Genomic DNA, 25,821 nt, shown 5'->3' on the forward strand with positions numbered 1-25,821 from the left:
AGAACCTGCCCCAAGGCCATTGGCGCTAAGGTCTTTGTTAAGGGCTCATCCTAAGGGGGACGGGATGGTGGGGGGGTGGGCTTGGGGGGAGGGTGCTGGGGAGTCTTCTCTCTCATTGCCCTCCCTCCAGGCCCAGGATGGGCTGGTCCATTCAGGGGGGCATGTTTGGCAAGGAAGAAGTTGATCCCCCAGAAAGCTGCTCGCAAAAGCCTCAGGCTAGGCTGGTGCCTCGGCAAAGGTCTCCGTTAACAGATGGACAGTCAGGGAGACAAAAGCAGAATAAATGAATGAATCCAGCAAACAATGTAACTAGGATTAAGTTCACTCTTTCCTGGCAGGCTTGGGCCTGGACAGTGTCTGTCCTCTCTCAGCCCAAATCGGGTGCGTTCTGGGTTGTATGGCCATAGCCTGTCTGTCCTCTTTGTGGTAGAGCCACTGGGCTAAGATTCCAGGGGTCTTCAGGGAACCAGGGGCGGGATTGGGGCCTCCCCTCCACGGTACAGCCCTCATGAATCATTCACTCCTTGTGACCTCTGGTTTCCAGATTTTTTTTTTTTCTGGTTTTTTTAGGGCCACACCTGCGGCATATGGAGGTTCCCAGGCTAGGGGTCAAATGGGAGCTACTGCTGCCGGCCTACACCACAGCCACAGCCACATCAGATCCGAGCCACATCTGCAACCTATGACGCAGCTCACGGCAATACCAAATCTTTAACCTGCTGAGCAAGGCCGGGGATCGAACCTGAATCCTCATGGATCCTAGTTGAGTTCCTAACCCGCTGAGCGACTATGGGAACTCCCTCCAGGCTTTCGGCGAGGTATACGCCCACCTCCCTGCTTCTCAGCCTCGTCGGAGCATGAGCACGCGCTTTCATGCGTGTTATCTCCTACAATCCACAAGCAGCTGCGAGAAGCGCTGGAACATGCCCATTGTCAGGAGAGGAAACAGTGACTCGGGCTTAAGTCAGTCCATCGTTGTTCTCAGCGGAGGCTAGGATGCTACCTGGGCTCCACCCGACTCCAACCCCATCCCCTCTGCCCTGCAAGCTCCCCACCCTTTTACCAAATGAGGAGTCATCTCTGAAGGGACTCCAAAAGGCCAGTCCCCGGGGCAGGCTGTGACTCAGACCAAAGTGGACTACTGGGCGGCAGGTGAGTCTCACTCGACTCTACAGAGGAAAAAGCCCACCAGTTTCACTGCAGAGAAAACCACACAGACCAATGCCTGACATGCTGACCCTGTCACCTACCAGCAAGACTGCCCCTCAGTTTCTTACGCACGTCCCCAACGGCGACTCAGACCTCCGATGTATCTCCCGTATTCTGCTGCAGTAATCGAAAAATTAAAAACTCAGATCTTTTTATTTACTTATTTTTCTTTTTATGGCTGCACCTGTGGGACATGGAGGTTCCCAGGCCAGGGGCCAAATCGGAGCTGTGGCTGCCAGCCCACACCACAGCCACAGCCACATCGCATCTGAGCCGCATCCGAGACTGACGTGCCACAGCTTTCGGCAACGCCGGATCTTTAACACACCGAGTGGGGCCAGGGACTGAACCCGAATCCTCATGGACGCTATGTTGTGTACTTAACTGCTAAGCCACAATGGGCATTCCAGATCTTTTTAAGACTGTGCTTAAAACTCTACCACAGAGGGTCCTGACTATATATAGACTAATATCTAAACTTCTTATCTAGGCATACAAAATTGTCAGTTTGCTTCCAAGTTTTCTTCCTCCAACGACCTTGCCGTTTTTTGTTTCTAGAATGGACACCGTTTCCATTCCACTGGGTCAACTCCTATTCATCCTTCAAGACCCAGCTCAAATAGCACTTCCCAGGGCTTCTCCTCCAGGGAGCTGCACCATCAATCGCTTTCCAGGCCTTCTGCCCAAGAGGCTGGCATTGAACTCAACCTCCAGTGTTCAGACTGCCCTCTCCACACTCTCTGAGGGCAAAGGAGGAAACAGATTTCCTCCCCTAAGCCCAGCACAGTGCTTTGTATGTGCAAGGTTCAATAAACACATTCAAAAGGAAGGTAAACCTAATTCATGGTAAAAGGAGCCAAATAAATATATCAATATAAAAAAGGAAAGCAATCATTTCTGAAAAGTTACTGAATGTGATGCCAGATTGATAGAGTTATTTTAATGCTGGCACCAAACCTGAAGTGTCTAAAAGAAACAAGTGGATGTTGAGTTACCGATATGCACACTGACTGTAAAGCCATTCAAATGCCATCCTCCATCCTCAGGGTCTCCGCAGAACAGAGGTCAAGTGCAACTGAAGTTCAGCACTTCCTAGAGTGAGTTCTGCATTTTACTAACAGGTATTCTAAAAATAAAAATATGGTAGAGCAGTGCTTGCAGTAAAACAATTTCGGGGGAGTCAGGCTAAAGACTTTTTTTTTAACTGCGTATCAACACAGAACCTTTAAGAGACGCTTGCACGCTGGGACTCTCCAAGGAGAGGCGTGAAACTCAGCATGACCCCCGTGCACTGGACCATGGGAACGTTTTTTCCCAAGGAACATCTCACATGCCAGGTGTGCACAGAAAGCGCCCTCTGGGACACACTGTCCTAGATTCTAAGATGCCTTATGAGCCACGTCACGAGGCGCTTAAAAATGAACATGCTGACCGCTGACGCTGACGCAGGAACACACAGCAGCACGCATTGGAGGTGACGTCCTATATCAAGGTTGCTGCAAAGGGGGGGAAACAGGTAGCCCATGTCCGTCAAAACACAGCATCAAAGAGTAGGGGGCACACAGGCTGGGAAATATTTCTTTACATCTTACCAGCCGTAGAATCTGGGGCAAGACATTTCTCAGCAGAAAAACTGTGCTGTGTCTGTGTCCATCACGGATGGTGATTTTTACCCGGACTTTTTGAACCGCAAATCCAAGGGGACAGCCAGTCTTAAAGGATCTGGGCAATGCTCTCATATATGAGGAAAGGCCTGAGTACCCGCAGCACCAGCTCACCTCCTGGGTCTTTGGGAAAGCTGAGGCCATCAGGCGTCAGAATCATCTCCCCGGCTCTCTGCCTCACACAGTAACACCCCCGCCACCGCTTCCCCAACATCCCCAGAAGGAGAGCCTTCTGCCACGTCAAGCCCTCACCCAGGCCACGTCATGCCATGCTTCTACTAGTTCAGCATTCTGTTACATCAGGATTCTTCTTCCACTGGTTCCCGACCCTCCGCCTACACACAAGTTCAAGTACCTCCGATGCTAAAAGATGCCCAAGACAAACCACCCTCCTCTTACCCACTTTCTTCTCTAGGTACTATCTAAAGTTTCCTTTCTCCTTTCCAAAGCCAAAAGATTAAACACTGCCTCTTTAAGCACCCAGTTCTCTTGGATTTGGTGACACTACCTTCCCCGATGTCCTTTCTACTCATCTGACCATGAACCTTCTCCAGGGGCTCCAGTTCCTGGACCGATTCCCCTTAATTATTTTAGGGCTGCACTTGCTGCAAATGGAGGTTCGCAGGCTAGGGGTCGAATCCGCGCTGCAGCTGCTGGCCTACACCATAGTCGTGGCAACATGGGATCCAAGCTGCAGCCAGCAGCAACGCCGGTTCCTTAACCCACTGAGCAAGGTCATGGATTGAACCTGCATCCTCATGGATACTGGTCGGGTTCTTAACCCGCTGAACCACAATGGGAACTCCTGGACTGACTCCTTAAAAGTGGATTTTCCCGGGAGCTGAGCCTCAGTCCACTTCTCCCTTGATTTACTTTTCCTGAACAATCCTGCCCAACTCTATGTGGGTGACACCCATCTCTGGGTGCGTGACTTCCAGATCTCCATACATCCAGCCTGAACCTCTTCCCCAAGCTTCAGTTCACACATGGGACCGTCTATGGCCATAGTTCCCTGGAAGTTCCTCGGGTGCTTCAGCCTCAGCAGGATCAAAGAGAATCTCCTCCAAAATGCCCCTCTGCGTTTCACTGGCAGAGGTCCTCGCGTCGGGCTCAGGAGAGAACACTGAATGTCAGGGATGTCGAATGTCTGATTGCTGAATGTTAGGATTACGGCCCCAGCATCTTCCAGCGGTTACCTGGGGTAAGTTCCCTAACCACCGCTCCGACCCTCAGCTCATCTGAAAGACACAGGTAATGACCATCCAGGGCCCAGAGGGGTGCGTGAAGGGTTAACTGGGCAGCACGCAGCACCTCTGCTCAGTCCCTGGGGCCAGTGAGTGAGCTGCAGTGGGAGCCACCACCATCAATCATTCTCATTGCCCACACTCGGCTCTTCTCTCCTGAATCCCCTCCACGCTTTACCTCCTCCGGAAGTGCCGGCCCCTGTCATCGTGGGCACACAAGCCAAGAACCCAGGAGCTGGAGCCTCCTTCTCACTCCACGCAGACTGCCCATCCCTAGTCCTGTAGATTTTCTGTCCTCTCGACATTTCTTAGACCTCACCCTCCTCTTCAGCTCTTGAACCACTGCCCAAACCCAGGCTCTCACCCTCTCCCCTCTGAGCACCTCCTGCCCCGCTGTGAACCCCCTAAATGAGAATCGTTCATGCCACTCCCGTCTGGAATACACATTAGACTGGCACCCCAGCTGGCCTCAGAGAACCACTACTCAAGAAACAAGTGAACTACAGACATAGACAACAGACTTGTGGTTGCCGAGGGGTGGAGGGGGGGGGGAGTGGGATGGACGGGGAGTTTGGAGTTGGTAGATGTAAACTATTGCATTTAGAATGGAGAAGCAATGAGGTCCTGCTGTACAGCACAGCGGACTCTATCCACTCACTTGGGATAGAACATAATAGAAGATAAGAAAAAGACTGTAGGAGTTTCTGTTGAGGCTCAGTGACAACGAACCCAACGAATATCCATGAGGATGCAGGCTCGATCCCTTGCCTCACTCGCTCGGTGGCTTTGAGGATCCGGTGAGCTCCAGCCTAGACTGCAGACTACGGCTGGGATATGGCACGGCTGTGGCTGTGGCTGTGGCTGTGGTGTAGGCCGGCAGCTGCAGCTCCAATGTGACCCCTAGCCTGGGAACTTTCATATACTTTTTAGGGTGCGGCCCTAAAAAGTAAACAAAAGGAGAGAGAGAAAGTATATATGTATGACTGGGTCACTTTGCTGTACAGCAGAAATTGGCACGACATTGTAAATCAACTGTACATTCATAAAAAACAGAAAAAAATGAAATAGAAATAGTAAAGTGTTGAGGATATTTTGATGTTTCAATAGGTTAATAACAGAATCTGCAACTTCTATGGTCCCCGTTAATGATCGGGCACGTGGCGACGGCTCTCTGAATGACCTGCCCCGGGGGGGTGCTCAGTAACTCACTAAGCTGCACTTCTGGGCTGCGGGTGGCAGGGCTGGGAGGGGCTTCTAGATGCCACCGGGGGTCTACCAGCATCCAGGCTTAGCTCTCCGGGTCCCTCTGCTCTGGAGAGACTGGAAAAACGAGGTCCTTCCACAGCTCCTCCTTGAGATGAGGGTAGGAAATGACACATTAATGGCTCCCTGGGGCTTCTGGGAAACTCTGGTGGGCTTGGCTGATGCCCTCCTTCTGCTCTTCTTTCTGCGGTACCCAGTCTGGAGGTGTGGGAGCCCACAAGGGACTGAGCTGTAGGTCACAAGAATGTGTGAGATGCTGGCCTCAAGGCCCCAGGGCTCCTGTGACTGGACTCAGGGAGAAAGAACTTGCCTAAGGACCCCGCAGGCACTCTAAAGGGGTCACTGAGCAGGGTAACAGTGTACCCCGTAACCCAAGCGGGACCCTACGGGCCCTCCCAGGGCAAACACCTCCCCCCACATCCTCTGCTTTAGCTCCTCTCTCTGGCACCTGATCACAGCATCCGATGCACATTCCTCGGAGTTCTCTTACGAATGTGGAAATCCACTCACCCTCAACCAGAAGGAAGATGTTGACTATTTAATGACCATGAGCCGGTAGCCCCCAGGGCCTCCTGGAACCTATGACTGATCACCGTTAACCCCTGTGACACCATCCTGTGACCTCACCATCAGCCAATCAAAGAATTGTGCACAAGTTGGTCACTGACTCTGCAACCCCCTTCTCCCTCATGGGGCTTTTAAACATGCTTCACAATTTTGGTTAGGGGGATTCAGGCTTTTGGGGGGGGGCACGAGCACCAAGGTCCCCTTGTGTGGCCTGCAATAAACCTTTCCGTGCTCCAAACTCCGACATTCGGTTTGTTTGGCCTCCCCTTGCAAGGGGCACAGGAACTTGCACTATAGCAACCTCTGTTGTTTCGGGTGGGGAGGGGCTCTGGTAAGAGAGATGGCTGAAAATTCGTTCCTTGGAGTGAATGTGCCCCAAAGAACTATCAAACAAGTAGGGAGCCCAGGCTCAAGCAACAGCAAATAAACACGACCTGTTCCCGGCTTTTCATAGCTCTAGCTGCAGGTTAAGGAAACCTATAAATAACGCTGTGCCCCAAGCCCTCTATGACCTGTCAGGGCTGCAGGCTCAGGGGTGGAGAGAGAAAAAAAGTTCAAGATGCTACCAGGCACATTTTCCAGCCACACCCACCACCTCAAATTCATCAACGCCTCCCACCTAACTCACAGAGAGAGCTATGTGCCACCAGCTACCACTGAACCCAGGTATCCAAGTGCTGAGACGACCTGATGCTCTGGTCAGGAGAAGGGAGGGGCTTCCTGTTCCCCTTCTCCACTCCGAGAACCCAGTGTATGAGGGGTTAAATCTGGGACCATCTAAAAGGCTATTTACTTAAATATGCAAAAAGAAAACTTGATTCGAAGGCACAATCACTTACAAATAAGTCCCATGACCCTAGGTTCTGAGGACTGCAACAAAAGAAAACTCCAGAGTATTAAGACATTTCAGCTCATTTTCTATAAAGTCTCAGGGAAAGACGGAGGAACAATAGCAAAGAACTGAATGCAAACTGGAAGCAATTAAGTCTAGTTATTTTCTCCGTATTTTTAATACGATGTCAGGTTGCACTATGCCGTAATCATATTCTTTAAAAGTAGTGCATAAATCGACCTTTGTTAATAAATCCAATTGTGTTATAAACTCCCTAAAATAAATATTGGAGGAGACGCGTGTGTGTCCTTTATTTTTTAGCAAGTATTCTCTTTTCTGTTCTTTAAATCACTTTTTCCACCTTCTAGGCTTCTTGAAATTGAGGTGTACCTGCACATACAAACTTTTGCCCTGAATTTCATCTCGATTCTTCTCATTTCAGGAACTACTCTTTTTAATTGAGTAGAGTTGATTTACAATATCATGTTAGTTTCAAGTGCACAGCATAGTGTTTCAGTATTTTTGCAGCTTATACTCTATTATAGGTTATTACAAGATAATGGTTATAAGTCCCTGTGCTTTGCAGCAAATCCTTGTTGCTTATCTATTTTATACAGTAGTTTGTATCTGAATTTATCCTCCCCCCTTACCATACTCCTTGAGTAACCACAAGTTTTTTTTTTCTACGTCTGTAAGTATGCTTCTGTTTTGTACACACACTCATTTGTATTATTTTTAGGTTCTACCCATAAGTGACATTGTATAGTATTAGTCCTTCTCTGACTTATTTCACTAAGCATCATATTCTCTAGGACCATTCATGTTGCTGCAAATGGTAGCATCTCATTCTTTTTATGGCTGAGTAATAGTCCAGTGTTCGTGTGTGTGTGTGTGTGTGTGTGTGTGTGTGTGTGTTCTTACTCTAATCATCTGTAGGTGGGCATTTGAGCTGCTTCCAAAAAAATTGTCAATAGTGCTGCTATGAGCACTGGGGTGCAGGTGTACTTAAAATTAGTATTTTGGAGGGGGGTGGATATAAACTCAGGAGCCGAATTGCTGGATCACATGATAGTTCTGTTTTCAGTTTAGTTTTTTTTTTTTTTTAAAAAGGATGCTCCATACTAGTTTCCATAGTGACCACACCCATTTCCACCCCCACCAACACATAGGCAGGTTCCCTTTTCTCCCCATGCTCTCCAACATTTGCTGTTTGTAGATTTGTGATGTTAGCATTCTGACAGGTGTGAGGTGGTACCCCACTGTAGTTTCAATTTGCATTTCTCTAATAACTAGGGATGCTGAGCATCTTTTCATGTGCCTGTTGGCCATCTGTATGTCTTCTTTGGAAAAATATCTACTCTAGTCCAATGCCCATTTTTTGATTGGAGTGGTTTTGTTTGTTTGTTTAACATTGAGTTGTATGAGGTTTTTTTTTTTTCTTTAACATGCAGGTGTTTACTCTCAAAGGCAAACTTGCTATGCTTCCTCTGCCCTCCTTTCTGTTGAAGGAACAAAAGTAGTACTATGTCTTCTTCCAAAAAGAGAGGACTTCAGATGCTTACTGCAGTGGATGCTGTGGTCTGCTGCCCAGACCTTTCCCGTTCAGGACAGAGGCATCCTTGCCTCTGGGCCGGAAGTGCTGGTAGCTCCCAGCTCTCACTGAGCTGCTCCCTAGGGTGGGCCCCCAGCTGTAGAGACCCAGCTACACCAATTACCTCCTCCCTGGGGGCGGCTTGTAGCCAATGACCAGTTAGTGCTAGAGTATAAAGGGGCCATGCCCTTGCCTCAAGCCTGGGCAGCCCTGAAGACAGAATCCAGCTCCAGAGCTCACCGCAGGATCCACCGAAGGCTTTGCTCACTGGAATTCAACGCCTCCTCTGCCCAGCTTGGATCTGGGATCCCTTCATTCCTGCACGGATGCTGATCCCGAGAGCCCTCCCCAATGAACTCGTTCCACATCTGTCTCCTTTCCAGAGTTTGTTTCCTGGAAACTTAACCCAAGACACACATGCTTCCTAAGACTTTCATTATTGTAATTATATTCTGAGTGGTTGTAGGAGAAGCTCTCGGATCTCAGATAAATCCAAGGGACAAGGTGGCCCTACCCTCTTGTCACTGCCCTAAATATTTGGCTATCAAGGTGAAGGTAAACATTCCTGTGAAGTTGGAAGAAAAACTGGGGACAGAGCTTCAAATGGATATTTGTTGACATGCATGGAGTGATCATTTTATTATGCATGTGTCAAGGACAATTTAACCACATCTAGTCCAAACAAGCATGCATATGCATACACATACACACAAAAGAAAGCTACACTGAGGGAAAGAAAGAAAAAATAAATGTTCGTCATATTTTAACATAGTGTTTAAAAAATTAGCTGTGGAGTCTTCTCTCACCTGAAGTGTCTGTTATTTTAAAAAAGTAACAGTAAGAGTCTGTTCCCTAAATGTAATTAAATGGTGGTTATTTCTTTTTGCCTAACACACAGGAACAGTACTAAGTTTGCCCTCCCTCTTCTCATGGCACCCTTGGGATACCAAAGAATTCTGTGTTGAGCCCAAGCATGGCGCTCATGTTGTTTATTCCAACTCAGGGGTCTCTGCTCTCCCCTCCCACGTCTATCGTCAACCAGTTTCCTCACGTTTATGTACGCATTTGCACGGTAAATTCAAATAAGCACAAGCCACACGCCTCAAGTGCTCAGCAGCCACAAGGCCCCCCTCCAAGGGAGGGTTTTAGTTTTAACTTTATCGCTTTCAGTTTCTTTCTATTTATTTCCACAGATCGCGATTTTACACCGATTCCTCCACGCAGTCCTATCATGCTCACTTTTCTCCCTCCCTTTTTTGCTCAGCCTCCTTTGCTTTAGCTTCTCTCACCTTCGCTCTGGCTACATTTCCACCAAAGAACCTGCATCGACACCAATGTGTGTGCTTCATAATTTTTCCTGAACTCCTAGTACTTTACCAGTTTTTGAACATGCACTTTTACACACACACACACACACACACACACACACAGGATCCCATGTAAACTCTTCTAAATCTCTTTTTCTCCCTCACTGCTTCTCCCTTGATGTTATCCAGCTTAGGTCAAAGTCATAACCCATGCATTATGGGGTTTTTTTTTGTTTGGTCAGTTGGTTTTTTGTTGGTTTGTTTGGGTTTCAGGGCCACATCCGTGGCATATGGACATTCCCAGGCTAGGGGCTGAATCAGAGCTATAGCTGCTGGCCCACACCACACCACAGTCACAGCCAGGTGGGATCTGAGCCACGTCTGCGACCCACACCACAGCACATGGAAACACCAGATCCCTGACCCACTGATCGAGGCCAGGGATCGAACCTGAGTCTTCATGGATCCTAGTCGGATCCGTTTCCCCTGAGTCGCGACAGGAAGTCCACAACCCACTCATTGTGTGAATATATCACAGTATTTTCAACCATTCCACTTTTAGTTTGTTTGCTTTTTTTCCTCACTATCCAATGCTACAGTAAATAATACCCATTTTTAAAAAACTGTATCTTAAAATTTTAAATATCCCTGGTATAGATTTCTAAGAGTGGTACTGCTGGGCAAAGGGCAGATGTCTTTTAAATATCAATAGGGATGCCAAATCGCTTTCCTAAAAAGTTATTAAATTGCACATATATCAGCAATGAGTGCTCTTCTCTATGTTCATGGCAGGAGATATTACAGAAATGACAGTCTTTCCTAAAATTTTGCCAGCCCGAGAGATACTGCTTTGATTTGTTTTCCTAGTCTGCTAGTGTAGTTGAGCATGTTTTCATACGACTATAGACCACTTGGATTTTTCTTCTGTGAATTGTCTCTTCATCTATGTTACATATTTTTCGACTGCATGATTGATGATATGGAAGAGTTTTTTGATTTCTGTGTTAATATTTTATTTATGACATATTTTTGAATATGTTTCCAAGTCTATCTTTTGTTCACTGATTGTGGTACTTTTGTCACATGTTTATATTTTGGTCATTTGGTCATACACACGGTCATTTGTGGTATCATGGTATGTATATACCAAATATACACACACATGCACATGTACAAATCAAATATGTCATACATACCAAATACATACATATGTGTAACAGATATTATATTTCTCTTCTATCACTCATTTGCTCAAACCTCTAAAATAATGCTTAAAAAAAGAAATGGTGCTAGTGGCTTATTTCTCTAATTTCTGATTATAAGGAAAATTACTAATTTTTTTGCCAGTTATGATACCAAGGGCTGCTGGCTTGGAGTAATCTTGAGTATAACTGAAGAGCATTCTCCTACTTTTGTTTAAAGTCTTACAGCTGCTGAATTTAACCATATTCCTTCCAATAATCTGATGTGATCACCTGACTTCTCCACTTATTTTTATATATGGGATTATCCGGACAGCTCTCCTGATACTAAGCCATCCTTGCTTTACAGTGCAGGTGTTTTACTTGTTTCTTTTGTAAATTCCTAGAGACATAGTTACTAAAATTGTCTAATGTTAACACGTAGGACTTAATAAAGGGCTCCATGATTGAACTCATTTGGGAAGCACTGGCCCAAACAAAGAAATGGTACTTCCCAGAACTTTTAATGGAAAATGTGCCTTCTCAACCTACAAGAGGAGATGAGAGCACAAAGTGTTTGGTGAACTTGACTAGAAAGCCACCCATGGGATGAGATTAGAGCAGAACAAACTCTGGGAAATGTTCACGGAGCTCATATACGAAGATTTGCAAATATTTTCACCATGAGACCACTTAAATCACGAGGGCAGAGGTGATAAGTTCAAAGTCACAACTGTAGGAAGCCAAAACCACTTCAGGAGAAAAACTGAATTAACATTTTATGCCAACAGTACTCACTTTCATTTTTGCCTAACTTGGCCCAAATTCTTGATGTTTGGCATTATATCAGACCCGTCTTAGAGTATAGGGTGGTCCAGGAGCTGGATGTGCTCCCAGCTCCAGCCACTTGCCACAACATGATTCTGGGACACGACACAACGGTGCCCGTGCCCATCCTCCATCATGACCCGTAAGAGAGGTGACTGCCCTGAGCAGGGCTCGCACAGGGGACTCACCAATGACATATTCCACCCTGAAGAGGTCCCTTCTGGGGTCATAGGGACGGCTGAAGTCGATCTGGATGTAGAAAGGCTGTCCTCGGCGTACAATCAGCTTCTTGCTGTCGTATTTGTCAGTGTGGTGGTCCACCTTGTTGCTGTCCCATCGCTCCTTGAACAGGTGAACATCCGTCACATTCAGGTAGTCTGTACACAGAGAAAACAATCGGGAAACCGCTGAGTGTCTCTGGTTTAAACACAAAGCCAAAAAAACAAGATCGTTCTTCCTGAAGAAGCGAAGTAGAAAGGTTAATCGGATGAAACGCTGTACGGGGGGAGGTAGGTTTGAGAGGCTGTCTCTGGTGACATCCTGACTTTCAAAGATTTTTAAAAAACTCCTCTGCCTTCTGGTCTCATTTCAGACCCCATGGCCCTCATGTTGGGATAACAGAGCAGGTTTGATGAGACCTGTACCGTGGGTCTAGATACAGAGAAACTAGGACTGAAGCTCAAGTCTTCACGTTCAAGTCCCATGTTGGTTTTCTTTATATCATGTGCCTCCCGTGATGGCTACATCTTCCCTATGTTGGGACAAGCAGGGAATAACCTCTCTAATGGTCTTACCTTTAAAAAGGAAGGAATCAACTTTGACCAAGCCTCCGAGGGGCATTCTAAGGACAAAACTGACCATCCAGCCAAAGTTTTACTTACTTCCTTCAGGAAGGGTCAACCCTGTCCCCACCAACTTCCATACTTCTAAAAGCAGGTCTCACCCCTCAAAGGCAGGAAACAGAAGGAACACGTGTGGGGAAAGGACACCAACTTTCCTCTGAGGTATAGGTAGGATTGTTCCCACTTTGCACAAGCAGAAACACGCCTCATACTTCCCTGGCTACTAAACAGACAACCCACCTGGAAGTCAAACCTGGGTGTGATGCCGAAATCTACAGGTTTTCCCTCTGATTTTTGGAACTGAGAGTGCAAATGTCCATTATATATTTATCTGAGACATGGGAGCACGGGATAAAAGTTAGGTCTCCCCCCGCCCCCATTCCCTCGGCAAAGGATCACTGAATGGGAACGCAAGTCTAACTCTCCGCCTACACTGCGGTTGAGAAGATCTAAAGACAGATTGCTGTGTGGGCATCTGGGGTTCTGAGGGGCACCATGGAAAGAAGGCTGGGAGGGGTGCACCCTGGCTTCTTGCCTTCCCTCCCTCTCCTTGACCCTGCGGGCTGCACAGCTGTGAACTCTGTATACACGGACAGCTGTGGCTTCACCCTGCAAGACTCACTGGCTTCCTTTGCTTTTACCTGGGAGTCCTGTTGCAGGACGCCTGGTCCCTTCCGGCCTCATTTTCTCAGAGGCCAAACGGAGGGACTGGGCTCATGAAGATACTCCTAGTTCTAAAGTCTAGGCATCCCAGAAACATCCTTGATTCATCAAAGTCCAGATAATCCTGAGTTCGAATCTCAGGTCTCCTAATTACAAAGGTAAGAGACGTTGCCTCTCTGAAGCTGAGTTTCACCACCTTTGAAATGAAGATACTGCTATCTTGAGAATTTCTACAAAGATTCAACAACCTAACAGGATCTGGCACTACGCCTGCACATAGTGGGGCCACAGGCTTCCTCGGAGCTTGCTGACTCTGCCCTGTGATGGAGCTGTTCTATATTTTACAAGGGCTCACTTCAGTTCTGACTGTGACATTATAACAAACAGAAAGTGCCAGACGCCGTTTTATTTCTGCCTCGTCTCAGAGCCTTCCATCATGCTCATTTCTCTATACCACCCTCTCTTCTGAGCCACCTTCCTCCTAAGTTCTCTGGTCTTATTAAGGTCGCAACCCCCAGCGTTACCCCAGCTTCAGAAAGAGGTGGAGAAGCACAAATGTCCCAGTGGCGAAGGACCATCGTTTCGACTCATTTGGCCATCTTTCTCAGGGCTGTGACTTTTCAACGACGTTTTGTTTTGTCGAAACGTCTAAAAATCTACTTCCTCAGAAAAAAGGTTTAATCAGCTCTCCATTCATCGGTACCCACGGGGGAAATACACTGATATTACGACCTCACAGAATCTCAAAGAGCAAAGGGAACTTCTGGACCATCTGCTAGACCAGCTCTGTACTGCATGAAACAGCCCCATGAGCATCCTAACGCTTAGGCTTCGAGCTTCCGTCTGAATAGGGAATCCGCTATCTTACAAAGCCAACAGCGCATCTGTAAACATCCTGCATCATCTGCAACCTCTGCATCATCTGCATCATCTCACAAGATGCCCTGACATCTGCTTCCCCGCACTCTTTCTAACCGTGGACCCGGGTTCTAACATCTGTGTGAATACAGACTACGTCCTAGTCCCTCCATGGCACTCTCCAGGAATATCAAGACCCCTTCAGGGTTCCTCTGAGTAAAACATTCTCCCTGTCTTCAACCCTCATTTTTCTTCTAATGTTGCCAACTTTATTTTGTGCATTTGTGTCCGCATGTTTAGTCGATAAGTTTCAAGATGCTCTCAAATTGTATAATTTGCTTTGAGAAGGATGTTTAAAACACTTTTTGTTTGTTTGTTTAAAGCTGCATTCCACATCAAACCTGGGGTAACGTTTGACAACGTCCATCTATGGACAAAGCTCATTCATGGTTTTTTTTAAACAGCACCGTGCCTGAACATGACTTTAAAGAAATTAATATAGTGACAAGATATATATTTGAACCCTTGATTAATTAAAACATGTGACTTAAATTATTGGATCATTCCAGTTCATGTTCTAATTTCTCATTGTGTAGGTGACTTTGCCTATCTGTCCACTTGTCTTGTTCACTGGTCTTATCTAATTTTTTGTGCAATAATGAAAGGCAAAGGACTAGATGCACTATTGTGACTGCACCCTACTATTGCACTTAATCGAATAGATACGTGGGGATTTACAATCGCTTACATTGTTTCACAAAATAAATATTTCACATCAAATACTAGATAAGGATCGAAGCTATTTCTACTGAATCCCGTTTAGAAGACAGGAACAGAATAAATTTGGGGTGTAGGCCCCTGGGCCCTCAGCTGCCAATAGCAGCTTGTTTCTTGGGGGGCCGCTGAACACATGCCGTAAAGGAGCCAAAGCAGACCACATTTTGTGCTTCTGGCAGAGGCACTGCTAGCTCTTTTTGTTTTTGTTACCGTATGATGTGGGATCTCAGTTCCCAGAACAGAGACTGAACCCAGGCCACTGCAGTTAAAAGGCTTAAACTGCTAGACCACCAGGAAATGCCACATTTTTTAAAGACCTGCTCCTGAGCTGGACTTTACACCAATTGCCTGCTCAGCCTGCTAGCCTGGGGGCCCCTCAGGGACTAAGCTCCAAAGCAGTTAGCTATTGCACTGGACCCTCTCCAGGTGCCACCTTGTTCTCAGAACGGATGGACTTTCACCAAAGCCCAGGAGACAGCTCCCCACCAAGAATCTGGATTATGAGGGATTGTGCCTTTACCTGGGTGCCTATGCTGCGTCCTCCCCCACCCTCCCCCACCCCCCGCTGCAAACATCAAACTCACCTTCACAAGTCTGTTACTGGGAGCTGTTGGAGCTACCTGGGGCATATCCAAACAAGCAGGTGGCCCTAGACGGCAGTTTTTGCAAATGGGCCGAGCACGTGCATCCACCTTAACCAGCTGAGTTAAGCTCAGGCAGCTCAAGACTGGCGGCCAGTCCACGACGACCTTAAACTTCAAGGCCACAACCGGAATCGCATCTCCCCTGCCTGTAGGCGCCGTCCACACCACACATCCGTGAACCTGCACGTCTCGCTGACCCCCACGGAGAGGACGCTTGGACTTACAGGGGAGGCACAGCAATCAGCAGAGACGGCGGCAGGAGCCCTGACGTCTCCCTGAGGCATTTCAATCTTGTCACAGCGTGAGTCGTTAAACCCCACCGTCCACTGGTGGCGGGAGCAGTGCGGCTTACGGTTAAATGTGCCGCCGCCGCCGCCGGGACCGTCTGCCCGCGACGCGCAAGCGCGGGCTCTGCCGCCGCAGCCTGGGTCCCTGGCGCCACGCGCAGGCGCAGCGAGCGCTCAAAGGCGGTGCATCAACTGTCCTGTAAGAAATCTTTTCCAGACCTGTAAGCCAGTACGCTATTCTGAAACATATGTATCGCATTTTACGAACTTCTCTTTTGTAGTGTTTTTCCTAGAATTAAGGACATTTCTCTGGTTATGGCTTTTCCAGGAAAGTACAATGAGACCATTGTACTTTCAAAACAAATGGGATATATTTCTATGACTTCCAGCCAAGGTGTTTTTAGGGGTTTGAATATTCTTATTGCTGATTTACATTAAGCAGCTGGTGAAGCAAAATCCTTAAAAATACATTCTGGGAAGCTCCCTTGTGGCGCAGCAGGTTAAGGATCTGCCATTCCCACAACTGTGGACTGGGTTCCATTCGTTAACCAGTGGAACTCCTATATATTCTTATAATTGTATATTATTGCTATTACTAGGAGAAATAGAATAGCACAGGGGATGGGACGGGGCCCAGATCCCAGTTCCGACACTTAACCACCTTTGTAACTTTGGACAAGTTGCATAAACGTGTGCCTCAGTTTCCTCCTCAGCAAAATGGTGGCCACATGGAGATTAAATGAGAAAATGCCAAATCTTCTCCACAGACAGGCCTGCTTTTCTTTTCCTGAATGTCTACAGGTAAATGGAGTTGTTTTCTCCTCTCTATTCCCAGAATACTTTTTTTTTTTTCCTTAAAAAAAAAAAGTCTATTCTCATTAGCGACTTGGTAGTCTCTTAGTATAGGTGGTTTTCTCGAGGGGACTGTAAGCCCCTCGAGGACCAGACCGTGTCTTTCATCATCTTGTTGCTGAGCCCGGGCCAGTTGCCAAATGACATAACTAGTGCATCAGGTTTCGCTTCCAGCAAGTTTAATACCTGACACCTCGGATCAAGGAGCTGGTTGTTCCTTTTTAATTAGGCCTTCCCTTCATCCTAAGATTAACCATAGGAGTCCTTTACATGTCACTTATCAGACAATTTCATTCTCAAAATATGCCCACTTCAGGCCTGCATATATGTGTATACTGCTGACGATAACATGCTGGGTTTTATCACACAAAGCCTCCAGACCAGCACTTGTGTTTCAGATTGGAATAAAAATGCCATTTCTTCAGAGCTCACTTTGACCCCTATAAGAAAGGATAAGCGAAAGCACTAATGAATTCCTTTGAGTGTGTAAAATTAAGCCCCATCCCAAGATCATAGTCTTACAGTTTTTCCTAAGTGGAAACAATTATATACACTAAATAAATATATTAATATGCATGTGAAGAGTGTTTTGTTTTGGCTTTTTTAAAAAAAAATTGGGGAGCTGCACCCACGGCATATGAAAGTTCCTAGGCTAGGGGTTACATCAGAGCTGCTGTCAGCCTACACCACAGCCACAGCAACGTCAGATCTGAGCCACATCTGTGGCCTACACTGCAGCTTGCAGCCACGCCGGCCCCTTAACCCCTCGAGTGAGGTCAGGGATCCAACCCACATCCTCACAGACACCATGTCTGGTTCTTAACCCATTGAGTCAGGACAGGAACCCCAAGTATTTGGTTCTTATAAAACCTGATAACCGCAAGGATTTTACAGATGGTTGTCGTAAGAGACGAGCACAGTTATAAAAACATCATACTCTTTTTCTGGTCAGTTTTGCTTCGTACTGCTCCTTCCATGTAGCAGTCCCTCCGTAAACATTTATGAGGCTGGTGCATTGATTTTTTCCTTTGTTCATTGGCTTAACAAGACATAGTGTAGATTGAAAGAGGCTTCTCATCACCCAGGCGCCATTCGCCACAAATGGGGCATGAATTTGCTTCTCCCCGGCCAGCCTGGTTCCTGGCAGAACACAACTGCTTGTTGCCAAGCCACTGTTTTTTTGTCTTGTTTTGTTTTTTAGAGAGAGATTGTAGCTGGAAGTGTGGCAGCCTGCTCTTTCAAAGTGGCAGCTTTCAAAAAGTCTACCTAACATAATTCAGCCTAATTCCAAACACATCAGAATATAGACTGTTAAAAGAAAAAAAATCTCTTCTCATGAGTCAGCTGCCTCCCTGTCCTTCTACCCTTCCCCAGTATGAAAAAAGTAGATATTTCCTCCTTAGGCTGTAAAAATATTCTTCAGAGAATGATGATACCTGTCACAGGTGGAATCTTGAAGGAAGTTAAATGTTTATGTTCATCCCCCAGGAATTCCCTAGTGAACCGAGGCCTCCTTGCAATCGTTGGTAATATTACCAACGAGACGGGTAAATCACTGTCCATGAGGAGGCAGGTCTGTTTATTGTGAAAACTGCAGGCTAAAATTGTCTTCTCAGATTCCTTTTGGATACTCAGAATTTTGAAGGATCTTTAATTTGAATGAGTAAAAACACGTGCTTGCACAGCTTATTGTTTTGCTTTGCTTTGCTTTCTCTCCCTTCCTTCCTTTTTCTTTCCTTCTTTTGTTCTTTGTTTTAGGGCCATACCTATGGCATGGAGAAGTTCTCAGGGCTAGGGCCTACACCAAGGCCACACCAGATCCAAGCCGCATCTGTGACCTATGTTGCAGCTTTCGGCAGCACTAGATCCTTAACCCACTGAGCAAAGCCAGGGATTGAACCCACATCCTCGCAGATATTATGTAAGTTCTTAACCCTCTGAGACACAGCGGGGACTCTAAGCTTATTGTTTTTTAACCATTGCTATTAAAATGTCCATGCCTCAAATATATAGGGAATGCTCAGTGGAAGCTAGAATGAGAGAAATGAGTCTAGCACCTTCTCCAGGGACTAAAATCCCTCTGGTGTCTTTCTCCTCTAGCCTGAAGTATTTCAACAGCCTCCAAATGTTTCTTCTTCTCTCCATTTTTCTGCTCACTATTAGCACAATCTTTATAAACATAATTCTGTTTGTGCCATTTTGCTATTTAGAATCTTTGGCAAGTCCCCTGTATCTGCAGGAGGAAAGATAAGGTCTTCAAGGTCCATTAGGATGTGACCCCTGCTTCCTTTTTTCAGGCTCATCTGCTCTCTCTTGTCATCACTGTTTGGCATATTCTGTTCCCTCTGGCAGAAATGCCCTTCCATGCACTCATCTGCCTAGAACACCCTTACTCATCTTCTAAGACCTAATTCAGTTGCCCTTTCATCTCAAAGCTTTTCTCACCCTCTTTTCCACTCCACGGACCCCACTGGTTCTTCCTTTTATTTGTTTGTTTCATTGTCTAAGTGGACAGTTCCTTGAGGCCAGGTCTTGGATTGATCATGTTTGTGTCCGCAGACAGAGCTTGGAGTACTTTTTGACACAATCATGTTCCCTCAAATCGAGCAGAAAAAGGATGAAGTGGTTCTGTACAGCATCATTCCCTCGTCATAGAGTGAAGGGCTCTCTTATTCTTTCAACAGCCTTGAACCCAGAGAGGCTGACTCTGCACAAAGGGGAGATGGACGACTGACTCGTCTGTGAGTGGATCGAGTTCTGACATGGAGTCGTGCAGGGGGACGTGATCAGGAAAGCACGGACCCCATTAGTCCCCCAAACACCAGATCCCACCTGTGTTTATTTTCTAAACTAGATCCAGGCTTGCTTTCCAGTTTGAATTCAAACCGCATTTGACCCGTCAAATGAGTACTACAATCACTTCTGCAGACTATCACTTATTGTTTATAACGCAGGGTCAAACCGGCCCAAGAATAGAAGATTCTCTTCCAAAACGTTATGTACATCTCCTGCTAAAATGACCTTTGAGACCGGAAAGGCTGTAGAGAGATTTTTAGAAACACTAAGTGAGCATGCAGCACCGTCTATTAGAAAAAAATGCAAATCCAAACAAACTGAGATTTCTGCATGTTTTTCTCAGCTACATTCGCATTCGGGGTGGGGGGGCGTTAAGCATCCCCTGAAAACACAGGAGGACGTCAAACACCGCTGCGGGCGGGCTGTGGCCCCACCCCTGGGGTTCCATTCTCGCCTCACATATCTCGGTATTTTGAGATCTTTATTACATGTCATGCTGCTGTCTGGGAGGAAATTTATGCAAGTTTGTACATTTTAAAATACAGACTCGGCGCTCCCGCTGTGGCCAGTGGAAATGAATCCGACTGGTAGCCATGAGGACGTGGGTTCGATCCCTGACCTTGCGCAGTGGGTTGGGGATCTGGCATTGCTGTGAGCTGTGGTGTACGTCGCAGATGTGGCTGGATTCTGTGTTGCTGTGGTTGTGGCACAGGCCGGGAGCTGTAGCTCCAATTCAACCCCTAGCCTGGGACCTTCCATGTGCCGCAGGTGTGGCCCTAAAAAGCAATAAATAAATAAATAAAAATATATAAATAAAATATAGACTAAGATAGTTCTTAACCAAATATTGGCCGAAGTCGTGAATTAAAGGACTTATATGCGCTCAGGATACATTACATACATCCACTGGCCGGGGGGCGATTCAAAGGAAGAATCGGCAATCCCCCCTCAGCCTCCTCTTGCCTCTCTGCCCTTCTCAGTCCGTTTCACAAGAGCAGCTTGGCTAAAAGGGGCACTTTGGAAGAAGCATCCACGAAACAAGCGAGGAGAGAGAGTCTGCCTTCGGCTCTGTTATCCTGGAGCCGATCATCTTCAGCCAATCAGAGAGAGGCAGGTCCTCCACTTGTGGCCACGGAGGAAACTGCGAGAAGATGGTCCTGGAACCCACGTGACCAGGTCTTAGCAGGGCTGACTCGGGGAGAATTTGATATATTTCATGCCTGAAAACCTGCTTTTATTCTATTTATTTTGTGTGTGTGTCTTTTTTGCCTTTTCTAGGGCCGCTCCCACAGCATGTGGAGGTTCCCAGGCGAGGGGTCAAATGGGAGCTGTAGCCACTGGCCTACACCACAGCCACAGCAACTGAGGATCCGAGTCATGTCTGCGACCTACACCACAGCTCATGGCAACGCCGGATCCTTAACCCACTGAGCGAGGCCAGGGACCGAACCTGCAACCTCATGGTTCCTAGTCGGATTCGTTAAACACTGAGCCACAACAGGAACTCCCCAAAAACCTGCTCTTAGTACAATTAAACGGAGCTTTGAAATGTGAAGGGTAACTCGAAGACGGACCTCCTTGATCCGACGGTCTGGTTTTTGTTTTTTTTTCTGTTCCACTCACTCATCTGGGACTTAGGGCTCTGCCTCCTGAGTTCACAGGTCCTATCCTCAGAGCATGCAGTACTTAGCTCATCCGTGTGAGAACCACTGAATGGATACATGTTTACAAAATCTGGAAGCTGTTAGTAATAAAAAGGTGACAATGACTCTTGGGCTGATGACTCATTCCATTCTCAAGGGATGGCCTGTTGACTGGACCCACATGCCTATGCCAGGCCTGTAATAAGTGTCCCAGAATGTCCCTTGGATGGTGCCCATTTGCCCAGCAAATAATGACTGTTTTGCAAAATAATTCAGTTCAAAATACCTCCCCACCTCTGCTGCCAAAAATAAATAACCAGAAAACAGTACTCCCAGATTTTTAAAAAAATTGACCTACTGGCTCAAGTTCTCTGGCCATTTTCTTCCCGGCAGCATTGTGTTCCATTTTAGACATATGGGAGCTGCAGGCTGCTCATGTCCCCTTGGAATCAAGAGTCCCTTGCGTGGGTTCCTGCCTTTACAGGTGGGGGATAATCTGCACATTCTGAGTCAATGACCAGTATCAATCACATACTCCCAGAGCCACCGGTCATTTCATTCTCATGGCAACCATGAAAGGGGGTATTGCTCCCATTTCGTTGATGGGGAAACTGAGGCTCAGGGCACTTACAGAACTTGTCTGGGGTCACAGAGCGAGCAAGTGGCAGACGTGGGACAGGACCCCGGCTCTTTTGAGTCCTAGACCGAGGGACTCTGCTACACCTCACACGCTGTACTGCCTCCTGTTTCTCCTGTGCCCTCTTCTCTTTCTGCCCTCTCTGCCCGCTTCTTCCAGCACTTTGGCCCCTCTCCTGGGCCCCAGAGTCTACTCTGCCAGAGAGGAATTTTGCTAGAAAATGGAATACACCAAGATGGCTTGCTTGGTAGTTTGATGTCTGCATGCTTTCTAATTCTATTTACATTAGAAAGGAAGGAAGGAAGGGAGGCAGGGAGGGAGGAAAGAAGGGATGAAGGAAGGAGAAAAGAAGAGAAGGCGCAAAAGGAAAGGGAGGCTCCAGACTGAGCAGGGAAGACGTGAACATCAAATGCTTGCATTGGCCTCAGTTTCCTCACCCAGAGAGGATTTGGATGAATTGATTGGAAAGCGCTTTTAAATGCAGTTCTGTGGCTCCAATGGTGGCGTTTTAGAGAGCGCAGCATCTCGCAGGGAGACAGGGCTCCAAAATCCAAGTTCGCCCCTTGTTCTGGCTCCTCTACTCAACTGAAGATGCCTTTCCGCCACTTCCCTGCTTCTGGTTTGGATGGTGCCCCCTGGGTGGCCCCGGATATCTCTCTGTCCTCACAGCCGGACGTCACATCGTGCAGACATGAGGCCAGCACAGTCGCTCCTGCCCACAACCCCTGGGCTGTTCTCTGACTCGCTCTTTGTTCGAGATCAGCACTGTCCTTTCCCTTTGCTATCAACCACTGGGCTCTTGCAGACCAGGCGGATTAACCACTCACCGTGGGGTGATGTGGGCACCCACCCCTGCAGTAAAAACTGGCACAGAGCCCCCTCAGGAGCAAAAGTGGGTTGGGGTGCACGTGCTCCCCTCTGGATGCCATTCAAGGACGTGAGTCTGAAGGTCCCTGCCATGGCCCAAGGGAATGGTGTCTGTGTCACCAAGCCATCGCTGCCACCTGGGCCCTGTCACAGCTGACGGGGCTGCGTGGAGGTCAGCGGCTGGCTCCTGCTCCCGGTGCAGGTCCCTTGGGATCGGCGGGGGTGAGAGCAGGGGACGCGGCTCTGGAGAGAAACAGGGCTTCATCTCCCTCACTGTCAGAGCCCCGTGCCCCTTGCCAGCTCCGAGACTCACGGCAATGCACCGGGGGAGCTGCGAGCCAGACACTCAAAACAGCCACCGTGTTTGGGAAGTGGAAACTTCCAGCTAGATAGAGAACATTCTTGCAAATAGAACAGGAGGCTGGAAGAGGCGAAACTAGTGCCCTTGTTTGCAGAGGTGACTTCTCTGAGATTACACAGCGATTGAGTGGCAGAGCGGGGACAAGAATGCCGGTCTTCGGTGCTTTTACCCCTCAAAAGAGGGTTTTTGGAAGCTTTTAAAACCAGAGACTGGCAGGGGCCCTTGGTGGAGACAGAGGGTGCTGACCAGTGCCCAGGGGGGAGCGCGCTGCAGGTGCCTGTACCTTGAGGGTTGAATCCCCGGGGCATGAGGCCCCCCTGCAGCTCCACGGTGGGGGGGTCGTTCTCTTCCGCATTGGAGGTGTTGGGGGGAAGGGCTCTCCTGCCTCCGAAGGCGGCCCCAGTCCCAGGAGTCTCAGCCATTCTCAGCTTCGCAGCTTCCTGGGGGAAGGAAAAGGAGACACAGATAACGGGGTAGAAGCCCTTTCCATTCAAGGGAAGGACTCAGGAAGAGAGAAACAGGCGTTCTCTGTGGGGGGCTCTTGAGCAACACGTTTTGGGTTTCGCATAAATAAACCCTGTGGTGTGGCAGGAGGGAGGAGGCTCAGGATGAAGGGCCGTTTCCCAGGGATCTTGGGGAGATTTTGTGTGTGTCAAAACGTGCGCAGAGCAGAAGAAAGAGGGCTGATTTGAAGAAATGAAACATGTCAAAGATTTTGGAGAGCGGGTTTTTTCCTCCCACCCCTTCACAGCAGTCTCTTGAAAGAAACATTTACTGTCATAAACATGGACCTCTGCCCATCTCATGTACACGCCTTTTTCTCTTTCTTTTCTTTTTTTTTCTTTTTCTTTTTTTTTTTTTTTTTTGTCTTTTAATGGCTGCACCCATGACATATGGAGGTTCCCAGGCTGGGGGTCGAATTGGAGCTGCAGCTGCCAACCTACACCACAGCCACAGCAACGCCAGATCCTTAACCCACTGATCAAGGCCAGGGATCGAACCCATGTCCTCCACTACTGGTCACGTTCTTAACCCACGGAGCCACCAGCAGACATCTGGGGCGCACATCACTGTCAGAACAAACGTGTACCACCAGGTCCAGAGGCGTGGCCTCCTTTCAAGCGTTCATGTTTGCAAGTTAATTCAGCCAGTACTTATCGAGGGCCCGCTTCGTGGCAGCCTGTGGTCCTCGCACTCAGGACACATTAGAGAATAAGACAGAAGGTGTTTGCCCTGGAGCGTTTCTGGTCTGGTGGGGGTTAAGTTTGAGCCCCACAAGATTCAGAAGTGAACCTGGTAGGGCGGCTTTGGAGCCAGGCCCACAGGGAGCAGGACGAGGGAGGTGGAGTTTGGGGTGGGGGGAGGTGAGAGGGAGGCAGGCTGCAGCATTAAATAGGGCCAGAAATAGCCCCTTCTCTAAACTTCCTCGGTCAGCAGTGCTCACAGTGCTTGCCCCAAGCCCGCCTCCCCATCCTTGGGAGGTTGCGAGGCAAACCACCAGCTTAAACCCCTTACTGTCCTGGCCCAGTTGGTACTTGTTGACCGACGGACCAAATGAAGGGAGACCTTGTTTCTGGCCCCTGTGAAACATTCCCCTTGAGCGCCTGGGTTCCCCAGTCAGGACTCCTGGTTATTTGGCGGTTTTCAAACACCAGGGCACACCCTAGGAGATGAAGAGTGGCCATTATAGAGGCTGGAGGGGTGGGGGGAGGTGGCGGGGTGCGGGGGGAGGCTGTCCCAGAAAAGCCTTGAGCAAAGACAGCACAGCTGGAGGCAAGAAGCCACTTGCTAAGGCTTTGGGTCTTGGGGGTATGAAGTCTGCGTGGGTGTCTATAAATACCTGCAGACATATTTATAATCTCTGGGGGGGTTAAGGGGGAGAAGAGAAGGGTTAACAGTAGAGAGAAGGCAGGAAAAAGCCTTCTTCTGGTGCAGAACGGCAGGGGATGGGCAGCTGGACAGAGCTGGGGAGAGCAATGCTGGGAGAAGGAATTTTAAAGTGCAGAGTGGGGTGCTCCCCAGGTGAGAGAAGCCCTTACGGCCAGGCTAGATGAGCAAAGAGGGGCAGAAGCCCCGCCCCCTGGCCAGGTCTGGGATGGGGGTCATGCTTAAGTTGGGGTCCCCAGGAGGGTCTGGCGAGGGGGTGCCAGAGACGGGGAGCCAAGCCGGAAGGATCAGATGGATCGCAGCCTTCCAGCCAAGCAGGTGTTCCTACCAGCTCCTCCCTCGCCCCTCTCTCCCACATCCTGCATCCTCTCTCCATAGCCTGCTCCCCCGAAGAGAGGGGGACCTGTCTTATGGGAGAGCACTCCAATTGCCCCATGCGTGGCCCTTCTCAGCCAGCAGCGCCGTCTGGAAAGTCCGCAGGATCCCTGAGAGAACTCCCTGCTCAGAGGGGGTGCTGGGGAGGTAGGAAGTAACAGACGAAGGACAGAGGTGGACCCGTGGGGCTGCTGCTGATCCCTGCCCCCTGCACTCCCAGAGCCACCTGAGGGTCATCCTGGGAGCCCAGGTCCAGGGGGTGGACACAGCAGGGGAGTCAGGGCGGGAGGGAGGCTGCTTACCTGTGGTCCCTCCCCAAGGTGCCCCCGCGCAGGCTGGCTCTGTGCGACTCTGGGGAACTTCCTCAAAAGGACACAGGATACACGACCAGAAAGTTGGCTCTTAAATAACTTCCTAAGAGTCCCCCCCCTCCCCCGTCCCACAGCGTTTTCTCCTCCCCCTTCTTGACAGCTGGAGCCAGCAGCGGTTTCTAGGACTTTCTACTTACCTCTGCCACCCTGCTGTTATTCTGGCAGGCGCCCCCTCCACTCAGGCCCCCGCTTCTCCCAGCTTCCCAGCCCTGCTTCTCCTCCTTACCTCCAGGTCTGCCACCCTCTCCCCACCTGGTGGCCGGGAGGGACGGCTG

The 25,821-nt window shown here is 48.4% G+C and overlaps 1 protein-coding gene across 1 annotated transcript in view; it reads right to left on the reverse strand.

Annotated features, from left to right (window-relative positions):
- F13A1 (coagulation factor XIII A chain) overlaps window positions 1-25,588 on the reverse strand; it is a 149,508-nt gene extending 123,920 nt beyond the window's left edge. Inside the window, exons 1-3 of the mRNA XM_001927630.7 lie at window positions 25,478-25,588; window positions 23,197-23,353; window positions 11,875-12,063 (exon numbers count right to left, since the gene is read on the reverse strand). Of these exons, the coding sequence (XP_001927665.3) occupies window positions 11,875-12,063; window positions 23,197-23,335 (328 nt within the window). The 5' untranslated portion in view covers window positions 23,336-23,353; window positions 25,478-25,588. The remainder of the gene's footprint in view (window positions 1-11,874; window positions 12,064-23,196; window positions 23,354-25,477) is intronic.

This window comes from Sus scrofa, chromosome 7, assembly GCF_000003025.6.
Source record: "Sus scrofa isolate TJ Tabasco breed Duroc chromosome 7, Sscrofa11.1, whole genome shotgun sequence".
Taxonomy (NCBI): domain Eukaryota; kingdom Metazoa; phylum Chordata; class Mammalia; order Artiodactyla; family Suidae; genus Sus; species Sus scrofa.